This window comes from Pristiophorus japonicus, unplaced genomic scaffold (assembly GCF_044704955.1).
Source record: "Pristiophorus japonicus isolate sPriJap1 unplaced genomic scaffold, sPriJap1.hap1 HAP1_SCAFFOLD_366, whole genome shotgun sequence".
NCBI classification, from domain to species: Eukaryota; Metazoa; Chordata; class Chondrichthyes; family Pristiophoridae; genus Pristiophorus; species Pristiophorus japonicus.
In genome coordinates, this window is record NW_027253499.1 from 534,099 (window position 1) to 547,447 (window position 13,349).

Consider the following 13,349-nt stretch of genomic DNA (forward strand, 5'->3'; position numbering starts at 1 on the left):
TCTGAGTGAGCGCCACCTCTCTGGGGTCACTCCTCCACGGGTCCAGAGGGAGCTGATGAAGTGGAGTCAGAGCGAGTGTTACTCCGCACCACCCCCCCCGGGTCACTCTGCACTGGATGCCGCGGGGCCGATGGCGACGGCAGAGGCCCCCGGCTCGACGCAGGCCGGGGAGGGTTTGGTTCGGAGCGAGGCGACGGAGGCCAGACTGCCGGCTGCCGGGTTACTGGCGAGGAGAGGCAGGCCGGGGTGGTTGAGGAAGAGGGGTGAGGTAACAATGCTCTGCGTCCCTGCACTGCCTGCACCACTCGACAGCACCAGGTTACCACTGGCATCAAGGCTGGTAATTGGAATGGTTCCACCACTCGCGAGGGCTGCAAGAGAAGAGGGAAGAACGTGAGCCACAGGCAGTGGGAACACACAGGAATACAAAGGAACACACAGTGAGAGAACACAGAAACACACAGTGAGGGAACGCACAGTGAGGGAACGCAAAAACACACAGTGAGAGAACATACACAGCGAGAGAACACACAGCGAGAGAATACACAGTGAGGGAACGCATGAGAACACACAGTGAGAGAACGCATGAGAACACACAGAGAACACACAGCGAGAGAACGCACAGCGAGAGAACACACAGTGAGAGAATACACAGTGAGGGAACGCATGAGAACACACAATGAGAGAACGCATGAGAACACACAGCGAGAGAACACACAGTGAGGGAACACACAGCGAGAGAATACACAGTGAGGGAACGCATGAGAACACACAGTGAGAGAACGCACAGCGAGAGAACACACAGTGAGGGAACGCACAGCGAGAGAACGCACAGTGAGGGAACGCACAGCGAGAGAACGCACAGTGAGAGAACGCACAGCGAGAGAACACACAGCGAGAGAACGCACAGTGAGAGAACGCACAGCGAGAGAACACACAGTGAGGGAACACACAGCGAGAGAACACACAGCGAGAGAACGCACAGTGAGAGAACACACAGTGAGGGAACACACAGTGAGAGAACGCACAGCGAGAGAACACACAGTGAGAGAACACACAGTGAGAGAACGCACAGCGAGAGAACACACAGTGAGAGAACGCACAGCAAGAGAACACACAGTGAGGGAACGCACAGCGAGAGAACACACAGCGAGAGAACGCACAGTGAGAGAACACACAGCGAGAGAACACACAGCGAGAGAACGCACTGTGAGAGAACGCACAGCGAGAGAACGCACAGCGAGAGAACACACAGTGAGAGAACACACAGCGAGAGAACACACAGTGAGGGAACACACAGTGAGAGAACGCACAGTGAGAGAACGCACAGTGAGGGAACACACAGTGAGAGAACGCACAGTGAGAGAACGCACAGTGAGGGAACGCACAGCGAGAGAACACACAGCGAGAGAACACACAGTGAGGGAACGCACAGTGAGGGAACACACAGTGAGAGAACGCACAGTGAGAGAACGCACAGTGAGAGAACACACAGCGAGAGAACACACAGCGAGAGAACGCACAGCGAGAGAACGCACAGCGAGAGAACGCACAGCGAGAGAACACACAGTGAGAGAACGCATGAGAACACACAGTGAGAGAACACAGAAACACAAAATGAGAGAACACAGAAACACACAGTGAGAGAACAAAGAAACACACAGTGAGAGAACGCATGAGAACACACGGTGAGGGAACGCATGAGAACACACAGTGAGAGAACACACACAGCGAGAGAACACACAATGAGGGAACACATGAGAACACAGTGAGAGAACACACAGAGAGAGAACACACAATGAGAGAACACAGAAACACACAGTGAGAGAACACACACAGCGAGAGAACACACAGCGAGGGAACGCATGAGAACACAGTGAGAGAACACACAATGAGAGAACACAGAAACACACAGTGAGAGAACGCATGAGAACACACAGCGAGGGAACGCACAGCGAGAGAACGCACAGCGAGGGAACACACAGTAGAGAACGCACAGTGAGGGAACACACAGTGAGAGAACGCACAGTGAGAGAACACACAGTGAGAGAACGCACAGTGAGAGAACACACAGTGAGAGAACGCACAGTGAGAGAACGCACATTGAGGGAACGCACAGTGAGAGAACGCACAGTGAGAGAACGCACAGTAGAGAATGCACAGTGAGGGAACACACAGTGAGAGAACACACAGTAGAGAATGCACAGTGAGGGAACACACAGTGAGAGAACGCACAGCGAGAGAACACACAGTGAGGGAACGCACAGCAAGAGAACACATGAGAACACACAGTGAGAGAATGCACAGTGAAGGAACGCATAGTGAGGGAACTCACAGTGAGAGAACACACAGTGAGAGAATGCACAGTGAGAGAACACACAGTGAGAGAATGCACAGTGAGAGAACACACAGTGAGAGAACTCACAGTGAGAGAACGCACAGTGAGAGAACACACAGTGAGAGAACGCACAGTGAGAGAACACACAGTGAGAGAACGCACAGTGAGAGAACACACAGTGAGAGAACGCACAGTGAGAGAACGCACATTGAGGGAACGCACAGTGAGAGAACGCACAGTGAGAGAACGCACAGTGAGAGCACGCACAGTGAGAGAACGCACAGTGAGGGAACGCACAGTGAGAGAACGCACAGTGAGAGAACGCACAGTGAGAGAACGCACATTGAGGGAACGCACAGTGAGAGAACGCACAGTGAGAGAACGCACAGTGAGGGAACGCACAGTGAGAGAACGCACAGTGAGAGAACGCACAGTGAGGGAACGCACAGTGAGAGAACGCACAGTGAGAGAACGCACAGTGAGGGAACGCACAGTGAGGGAACGCACAGTGAGAGAACGCACAGTGAGGGAACGCACAGTGAGGGAACGCACAGTGAGGGAACGCACAGTGAGAGAACGCACAGTGAGAGAACGCACAGTGAGAGAACGCACAGTGAGAGAACACACAGTGAGGGAACGCACAGCGAGAGAACACATGAGAACACACAGTGAGAGAATGCACAGTGAGAGAATGCACAGTGAGGGAACGCAAAGTGAGGGAACTCACAGTGAGAGAACGCACAGTGAGAGAACACACAGTGAGAGAACGCACAGTGAGGGAACGCACAGTGAGGGAACGCACAGTGAGGGAACGCACAGTGAGAGAACGCACAGTGAGGGAACGCACAGTGAGGGAACGCACAGTGAGGGAACGCACAGTGAGGGAACGCACAGTGAGAGAACACACAGTGAGAGAACGCACAGTGAGAGAACGCACAGTGAGGGAACGCACAGTGAGGGAACACACAGTGAGGGAACGCACAGTGAGGGAACGCACAGTAGAGAACGCACAGTGAGGGAACACACAGTGAGAGAACACACAGTAGAGAATGCACAGTGAGGGAACACACAGTGAGAGAACACACAGTAGAGAATGCACAGTGAGGGAACACACAGTGAGAGAACGCACAGCGAGAGAACACACAGTGAGGGAACGCACAGCGAGAGAACACATGAGAACACACAGTGAGAGAATGCACAGTGAAGGAACGCATAGTGAGGGAACTCACAGTGAGAGAACACACAGTGAGAGAATGCACAGTGAGAGAACACACAGTGAGAGAATGCACAGTGAGAGAACACACAGTGAGAGAACTCACAGTGAGAGAATGCACAGTGAGAGAACACACAGTGAGAGAATGCACAGTGAGAGAACACACAGTGAGAGAACGCACAGTGAGAGAACACACAGTGAGAGAACGCACAGTGAGAGAACGCACATTGAGGGAACGCACAGTGAGAGCACGCACAGTGAGAGAACGCACAGTGAGGGAACGCACAGTTGAGAGAACGCACAGTGAGAGAACGCACAGTGAGAGAACGCACAGTGAGGGAACGCACAGTGAGAGAACGCACAGTGAGAGAACGCACAGTGAGAGAACGCACATTGAGGGAACGCACAGTGAGAGAACGCACAGTGAGGGAACGCACAGTGAGAGAACGCACAGTGAGAGAACGCACAGTGAGAGAACGCACAGTGAGAGAACGCACAGTGAGAGAAAGCACAGTGAGAGAACGCACAGTGAGGGAACGCACAGTGAGGGAACGCACAGTGAGAGAACGCACAGTGAGGGAACGCACAGTGAGGGAACGCACAGTGAGAGAACGCACAGTGAGAGAACGCACAGTGAGAGAACGCACAGTGAGAGAACACACAGTGAGGAAACGCACAGTGAGAGAACGCACAGTGAGGGAACGCACAGTGAGGGAACGCACAGTGAGAGAACGCACAGTGAGAGAACGCACAGTGAGAGAACGCACAGTGAGGGAACGCACAGTGAGGGAACGCACAGTGAGGGAACGCACAGTGAGGGAACGCACAGTGAGGGAACGCACAGTGAGGGAACGCACAGTGAGAGAACGCACAGTGAGGGAACGCACAGTGAGTGAACGCACAGTGAGAGAACGCACAGTGAGGGAACGCACAGTGAGAGAACACACAGTGAGAGAACACACAGTGAGGGAACGCACAGTGAGGGAACACACAGTGAGAGAACGCACAGTGAGGGAACGCACAGTGAGGGAACGCACAGTGAGAGAACGCACAGTGAGGGAACGCACAGTGAGGGAACGCACAGTGAGGGAACGCACAGTGAGAGAACGCACAGTGAGAGAACACACAGTGAGGGAACGCACAGTGAGGGAACACACAGTGAGAGAACGCACAGTGAGAGAACGCACAGTGAGAGAACGCACAGTGAGGGAACGCACAGTGAGGGAACGCACAGTGAGGGAACACACAGTGAGAGAACGCACAGTGAGAGAACGCACAGTGAGAGAACGCACAGTGAGAGAACGCACAGTGAGGGAACGCACAGTGAGAGAACGCACAGTGAGAGAACGCACAGTGAGAGAACGCACAGAGAGAGAACACACAGTGAGGGAACGCACAGTGAGAGACCGCACAGTGAGGGAACACACAGTGAGGGAACACACAGCGAGAGAACACACAGCGAGAGAACGCACAGTGAGAGAACACACAGTGAGGGAACACACAGTGAGAGAACGCACAGCGAGAGAACACACAGTGAGAGAACACACAGTGAGAGAACGCACAGCGAGAGAACACACAGTGAGAGAACGCACAGCAAGAGAACACACAGTGAGGGAACGCACAGCGAGAGAACACACAGCGAGAGAACGCACAGCGAGAGAACACACAGTGAGAGAACACACAGCGAGAGAACACACAGTGAGGGAACACACAGCGAGAGAACGCACAGCGAGAGAACGCACAGTGAGAGAACGCACAGCGAGAGAACGCACAGCGAGAGAACACACAGTGAGAGAACACACAGCGAGAGAACACACAGTGAGGGAACACACAGTGAGAGAACGCACAGTGAGAGAACGCACAGTGAGGGAACACACAGTGAGAGAACGCACAGTGAGAGAACGCACAGTGAGGGAACGCACAGCGAGAGAACACACAGCGAGAGAACACACAGTGAGGGAACGCACAGTGAGGGAACACACAGTGAGAGAACGCACAGTGAGAGAACACACAGCGAGAGAACACACAGCGAGAGAACGCACAGCGAGAGAACGCACAGCGAGAGAACGCACAGCGAGAGAACACACAGTGAGAGAACGCATGAGAACACACAGTGAGAGAACACAGAAACACAAAATGAGAGAACACAGAAACACACAGTGAGAGAACAAAGAAACACACAGTGAGAGAACGCATGAGAACACACGGTGAGGGAACGCATGAGAACACACAGTGAGAGAACACACACAGCGAGAGAACACACAGCGAGGGAACGCATGAGAACACAGTGAGAGAACACACAATGAGAGAACACAGAAACACACAGTGAGAGAACGCATGAGAACACACAGCGAGGGAACGCACAGCGAGAGAACGCACAGCGAGGGAACACACAGTAGAGAACGCACAGCGAGAGAACGCACAGTGAGGGAACACACAGTGAGAGAACACACAGTAGAGAATGCACAGTGAGGGAACACACAGTGAGAGAACACACAGTAGAGAATGCACAGTGAGGGAACACACAGTGAGAGAACGCACAGCGAGAGAACACACAGTGAGGGAACGCACAGCGAGAGAACACATGAGAACACACAGTGAGAGAATGCACAGTGAGAGAATGCACAGTGAGGGAACGCATAGTGAGGGAACTCACAGTGAGAGAACGCACAGTGAGAGAACACACAGTGAGAGAATGCACAGTGAGAGAACACACAGTGAGAGAACACACAGTGAGAGAATGCACAGTGAGAGAACACACAGTGAGAGAATGCACAGTGAGAGAACGCACAGTGAGAGAACGCACAGTGAGAGAACGCACAGTGAGAGAACGCACATTGAGGGAACGCACAGTGAGAGCACGCACAGTGAGAGAATGCACAGTGAGGGAACGCACAGTGAGGGAACGCACAGTGAGAGAACGCACAGTGAGAGAACGCACAGTGAGAGAACGCACATTGAGGGAACGCACAGTGAGAGAACGCACAGTGAGAGAACGCACAGTGAGGGAACGCACAGTGAGGGAACGCACAGTGAGGGAACGCACAGTGAGGGAACGCACAGTGAGGGAACGCACAGTGAGAGAACGCACAGTGAGAGAACGCACAGTGAGGGAACGCACAGTGAGGGAACGCACAGTGAGGGAACGCACAGTGAGAGAACGCACAGTGAGGGAACGCACAGTGAGGGAACGCACAGTGAGAGAACGCACAGTGAGAGAACGCACAGTGAGAGAACTCACAGTGAGAGAACACACAGTGAGGAAACGCACAGTGAGAGAACGCACAGTGAGGGAACGCACAGTGAGGGAACGCACAGTGAGGGAACGCACAGTGAGAGAACGCACAGTGAGAGAACGCACAGTGAGAGAACGCACAGTGAGAGAACGCACAGTGAGGGAACGCACAGTGAGGGAACGCACAGTGAGGGAACGCACAGTGAGAGAACGCACAGTGAAGGAACGCACAGTGAGAGAACGCACAGTGAGAGAACGCACAGTGAGATAACACACAGTGAGGGAACACACAGTGAGGGAACGCACAGTGAGAGAACGCACAGTGAGGGAACGCACAGTGAGGGAACGCACAGTGAGAGAACGCACAGTGAGGGAACGCACAGTGAGAGAACACACAGTGAGAGAACGCACAGTGAGGGAACGCACAGTGAGGGAACGCACAGTGAGAGAACGCACAGTGAGAGAACGCACAGTGAGAGAACGCACAGTGAGAGAACGCACAGTGAGGGAACGCACAGTGAGAGAACGCACAGTGAGAGAACGCACAGTGAGAAAATGCACAGTGAGAGAACACACAGTGAGAAAATGCACAGCGAGAGAACGCACAGTGAGAGAATACACAGTGAGAGAACGCACAGTGAGAAAATGCACAGTGAGAGAACACACAGTGAGAGAATGCACAGTGAGAGAACGCACAGTGAGGGAACGCACAGTGAGAGAACACACAGTGAGAGAAGGCACAGTGAGAGAACACACAGTGAGAAAATGCACAGCGAGAGAACGCACAGCGAGAGAACTCACAGTGAGAGAATACACAGTGAGGGAATGCACAGTGAGAGAACGCACAGTGAGAGAACGCACAGTGAGAGAACACACAGCGAGATAACACACAGCGAGAGAACACACAGTGAGAGAACACACAGTGAGGGAACACACAGTGATGGAACACACAGTGAGAGAACGCACAGTGAGAGAACGCACAGTGAGGGAACGCACAGTGAGAGAACGCACAGTGAGAGAACGCACAGTGAGAGAACGCACAGTGAGAGAACGCACAGTGAGAGAACGCACAGTGAGGGAACGCACAGTGAGGGAACGCACAGTGAGAGAACGCACAGTGAGGGAACGCACAGTGAGGGAACGCACAGTGAGAGAACGCACAGTGAGAGAACGCACAGTGAGAGAACGCACAGTGAGAGAACGCACAGTGAGATAACACACAGTGATGAAACGCACATTGAGAGAACGCACAGTGAGGGAACGCACAGTGAGGGAACGCACAGTGAGGGAACGCACAATGAGGGAACGCACAGTGAGAGAACGCACAGTGAGGGAACGCACAGTGAGGGAACGCACAGTGAGAGAACGCACAGTGAGGGAACGCACAGTGAGAGAACGCACAGTGAGGGAACTCACAGTGAGAGAACACACAGTGAGAGAACACACAGTGAGAGAACACACAGTGAGGGAACGCACAGTGAGGGAACACACAGTGAGAGAACGCACAGTGAGGGAACGCACAGTGAGGGAACGCACAGTGAGAGAACACACAGTGAGGGAACGCACAGCGAGAGAACACACAGCGAGAGAACGCACAGTGAGAGAACACACAGCGAGAGAACACACAGCGAGAGAACGCACAGTGAGAGAACGCACAGCGAGAGAACGCACAGCGAGAGAACACACAGCGAGAGAACACACAGCGAGAGAACACACAGTGAGGGAACACACAGTGAGAGAACGCACAGTGAGAGAACGCACAGTGAGGGAACACACAGTGAGAGAACGCACAGTGAGAGAACGCACAGTGAGGGAACGCACAGCGAGAGAACACACAGCGAGAGAACACACAGTGAGGGAACGCACAGTGAGGGAACACACAGTGAGAGAACGCACAGTGAGAGAACACACAGCGAGAGAACACACAGCGAGAGAACGCACAGCGAGAGAACGCACAGCGAGAGAACGCACAGCGAGAGAACACACAGTGAGAGAACGCATGAGAACACACAGTGAGAGAACACAGAAACACAAAATGAGAGAACACAGAAACACACAGTGAGAGAACAAAGAAACACACAGTGAGAGAACGCATGAGAACACACGGTGAGGGAACGCATGAGAACACACAGTGAGAGAACACACACAGCGAGAGAACACACAATGAGGGAACGCATGAGAACACAGTGAGAGAACACACAGAGAGAGAACACACAATGAGAGAACACAGAAACACACAGTGAGAGAACACACACAGCGAGAGAACACACAGCGAGGGAACGCATGAGAACACAGTGAGAGAACACACAATGAGAGAACACAGAAACACACAGTGAGAGAACGCATGAGAACACACAGCGAGGGAACGCACAGCGAGAGAACGCACAGCGAGGGAACACACAGTAGAGAACGCACAGTGAGGGAACACACAGTAGAGAATGCACAGTGAGGGAACACACAGTGAGAGAACGCACAGTGAGGGAACGCACAGCGAGAGAACACATTAGAACACACAGTGAGAGAATGCACAGTGAAGGAACGCATAGTGAGGGAACTCACAGTGAGAGAACACACAGTGAGAGAATGCACAGTGAGAGAACACACAGTGAGAGAACACACAGTGAGGGAACGCACAGTGAGGGAACGCACAGTGAGAGAACGAACAGTGAGGGAACGCACAGTGAGAGAACGCACAGTGAGAGAACGCACAGTGAGAGAACGCACAGTGAGAGAACGCACAGTGCGAGAGAACGCACAGTGAGAGAACGCACAGTGAGAGAACGCACAGTGAGAGAACGCACAGTGAGGGAACGCACAGTGAGAGAACGCACAGTGAGAGAACGCACAGTGAGAGAACGCACAGTGAGAGAACGCACAGTGAGAGAACGCACAGTGAGAGAACGCACAGTGAGAGAACGCACAGTGAGAGAACGCACAGTGAGAGAACGCACAGTGAGAGAACGCACAGTGAGAGAACGCACAGTGAGAGAACGCACAGTGAGGGAACGCACAGTGAGGGAAAGCACAGAGAGAGAACACACAGTGAGGGAACGCACAGTGAGAGACCGCACAGTGAGGGAACACACAGTGAGGGAACGCACAGTGAGAAAATGCACAGTGAGAGAACACACAGTGAGAAAATGCACAGCGAGAGAACGCACAGTGAGAGAATACACAGTGAGAGAACGCACAGTGAGAAAATGCACAGTGAGAGAACACACAGTGAGAGAATGCACAGTGAGAGAACGCACAGTGAGGGAACGCACAGTGAGAGAACACACAGTGAGAGAATGCACAGTGAGAGAACACACAGTGAGAAAATGCACAGCGAGAGAACGCACAGTGAGAGAACTCACAGTGAGAGAATACACAGTGAGGGAACGCACAGTGAGAGAACGCACAGTGAGAGAACGCACAGTGAGAGAACACACAGCGAGAGAACACACAGTGAGAGAACACACAGTGAGGGAACACACAGTGAGAGAACGCACAGTGAGAGAACACACAGTGAGAGAACGCACAGTGAGAGAACGCACAGTGAGAGAACACACAGTGAGAGAACGCACAGTGAGGGAACACACAGTGAGAGAACGCACAGTGAGAGAACGCACAGTGAGAGAACACACAGTGAGGGAACGCACAGTGAGAGAACGCACAGTGAGAGAACGCACAGTGAGAGAACACACAGTGAGAGAACGCACAGTGAGAGAACGCACAGTGAGGGAACGCACAGTGAGAGAACGCACAGTGAGAGAACACACAGTGAGGGAACACACAGTGAGAGAACACACAGTGAGAGAACACACAGTGAGGGAACGCACAGTGAGAGAACACACAGTGAGGGAACACACAGTGAGAGAACACACAGTGAGGGAACACACAGTGAGAGAACACACAGTGAGGGAACACACAGTGAGAGAACACACAGTGAGGGAACACACAGTGAGAGAACACACAGTGAGGGAACACACAGTGAGGGAACGCACAGTGAGAGAACACACAGTGAGAGAACACACAGTGAGGGAACGCACAGTGAGAGAACTCACAGTGAGAGAACTCACAGTGAGAGAACGCACAGTGAGGGAACGCACAGTGAGAGAACACACAGTGAGAGAACACACAGTGAGAGAACACACAGTGAGAGAACGCACAGTGAGAGACCGCACAGTGAGGGAACGCACAGTGAGGGAACACACAGTGAGAGAACGCACAGAGAGAGAACACACAGTGAGGGAACGCACAGTGAGAGACCGCACAGTGAGGGAACGCACAGTGAGAGAACACACAGTGAGGGAACGCACAGTGAGGGAACACACAGCGAGAGAACGCACAGGGAGAGAACACACAGTGAGGGAACGCACAGTGAGGGAACGCACAGTGAGAGAACGCACAGTGAGGGAACACACAGTGAGAGAACACACAGTGAGAGAACGCACAGTGAGGGAACGCACAGTGAGAGAACGCACAGTGAGGGAACGCACAGTGAGGGAACGCACAGTGAGAGAACACACAGTGAGGGAACGCACAGTGAGAGAACACACAGTGAGGGAACGCACAGTGAGGGAACGCACATTGAGAACGCACAGTGAGAGAACGCACAGTGAGAGAACGCACAGTGAGAGAACGCACAGTGAGAGAACACACAGTGAGGGAACGCACAGTGAGGGAACGCACATTGAGAACGCACAGTGAGGGAACGCACAGTGAGAGAACGCACAGTGAGGGAACGCACAGTGAGAGAACGCACAGTGAGAGAACGCACAGTGAGGGAACGCACATTGAGAGAACGCACAGTGAGGGAACGCACAGTGAGAGAACGCACAGTGAGAGAACGCACAGTGAGAGAACGCACAGTGAGAGAACACACAGTGAGGGAACGCACAGTGAGAGAACGCACATTGAGAGAACGCACAGTGAGAACGCAGAGTGAGAGAACGCACATTGAGAGAACGCACAGTGAGAACGCACAGTGAGAGAACGCACAGTGAGAGAACGCACAGTGAGGGAACGCACAGTGAGAGAACGCACAGTGAGGGAACGCACAGTGAGAGAACGCACAGTGAGAGAACGCACAGTGAGAGAACACACAGTGAGGGAACGCACAGTGAGAGAACGCACAGTGAGGGAACGCACAGTGAGGGAACGCACATTGAGAGAATGCACAGTGAGGGAACGCACAGTGAGAGAACGCACAGTGAGGGAACGCACATTGAGAACGCACAGTGAGAGAACGCACAGTGAGGGAACGCACAGTGAGAGAACGCACAGTGAGGGAACACACAGTGAGAGAACGCACAGTGAGAGAATGCACAGTGAGGGAACGCACAGTGAGAGAACGCACAGTGAGGGAACGCACATTGAGAACGCACAGTGAGGGAACGCACAGTGAGAGAACGCACAGTGAGGGAACGCACAGTGAGAGAACGCACAGTGAGAGAACGCACAGTGAGAGAACGCACAGTGAGAGAACGCACAGTGAGAGAACGCACAGTGAGAGAACGCACAGTGAGAGAACGCACAGTGAGAGAACGCACAGTGAGAGAACGCACAGTGAGGGAACGCACAGTGAGAGAACGCACAGTGAGAGAACGCACAGTGAGAGAACGCACAGTGAGGGAACGCACATTGTGAGAACGCACAGTGAGAACGCACAGTGAGAGAACGCACAGTGAGGGAACGCACAGTGAGGGAACGCACAGTGAGAGAACGCACAGTGAGAGAACGCACAGTGAGAGAACGCACAGTGAGAGAACACACAGTGAGGGAACGCACAGTGAGAGAACGCACAGTGAGAGAACACACAGTGAGGGAACGCACATTGAGAACGCACAGTGAGAGAACACACAGTGAGGGAACGCACAGTGAGAGAACGCACAGTGAGAGAACGCACAGTGAGAGAACGCACAGTGAGAGAACGCACAGTGAGAGAACGCACAGTGAGGGAACGCACAGTGAGAGAACGCACAGTGAGAGAACGCACAGTGAGGGAACGCACAGTGAGAGAACGCACAGTGAGAGAACGCACAGTGAGAGAACGCACATTGAGGGAACGCACAGTGAGGGAACACACATTGAGGGAACGCACAGTGAGGGAACGCACAGTGAGGGAACGCACAGTGAGCGAACACACAGAGAGAGAACACACAGTGAGAGAACACACACAGAGAGAACACACAGTGAGAGAACACAAAGTGTGAGAACACAAAGTGAGAGGACGCATGGGAACACACAGTGAGGGAACACACAGAGAGAGAACACACAGTGAGAGAACACACAGAGAGAGAACACACAGTGAGAGAACGCACAGTGAGAGAACACACAGTGAGAGAACACACAGAGAGAGAACACAGAGAGAGAGAACACACAGTGAGAGAACGCACAGTGAGAGAACGCACAGTGAGAGAACACACAGTGAGAGAACACACAGAGAGAGAACACAGAGAGAGAGAACACAGAGAGAGAGAACACACAGTGAGAGAACGCACAGTGAGAGAACACACAGTGAGAGAACACACAGAGAGAGAACACACAGTGAGAGAACACACAGAGAGAGAACACACAGT

General features: G+C 53.0%; 1 protein-coding gene across 1 annotated transcript in view; it reads right to left on the minus strand.

Annotated features, from left to right (window-relative positions):
• Positions 1 to 249: 249 nt before the first annotated feature.
• Positions 250 to 13,349, minus strand: part of LOC139250291 (POU domain, class 2, transcription factor 2-like) — a 108,433-nt gene continuing 95,333 nt past the window's right edge. Inside the window, exon 12 of the mRNA XM_070872780.1 lies at positions 250 to 371. Within this exon, the coding sequence (XP_070728881.1) occupies positions 332 to 371 (40 nt within the window). The 3' untranslated portion in view covers positions 250 to 331. The remainder of the gene's footprint in view (positions 372 to 13,349) is intronic.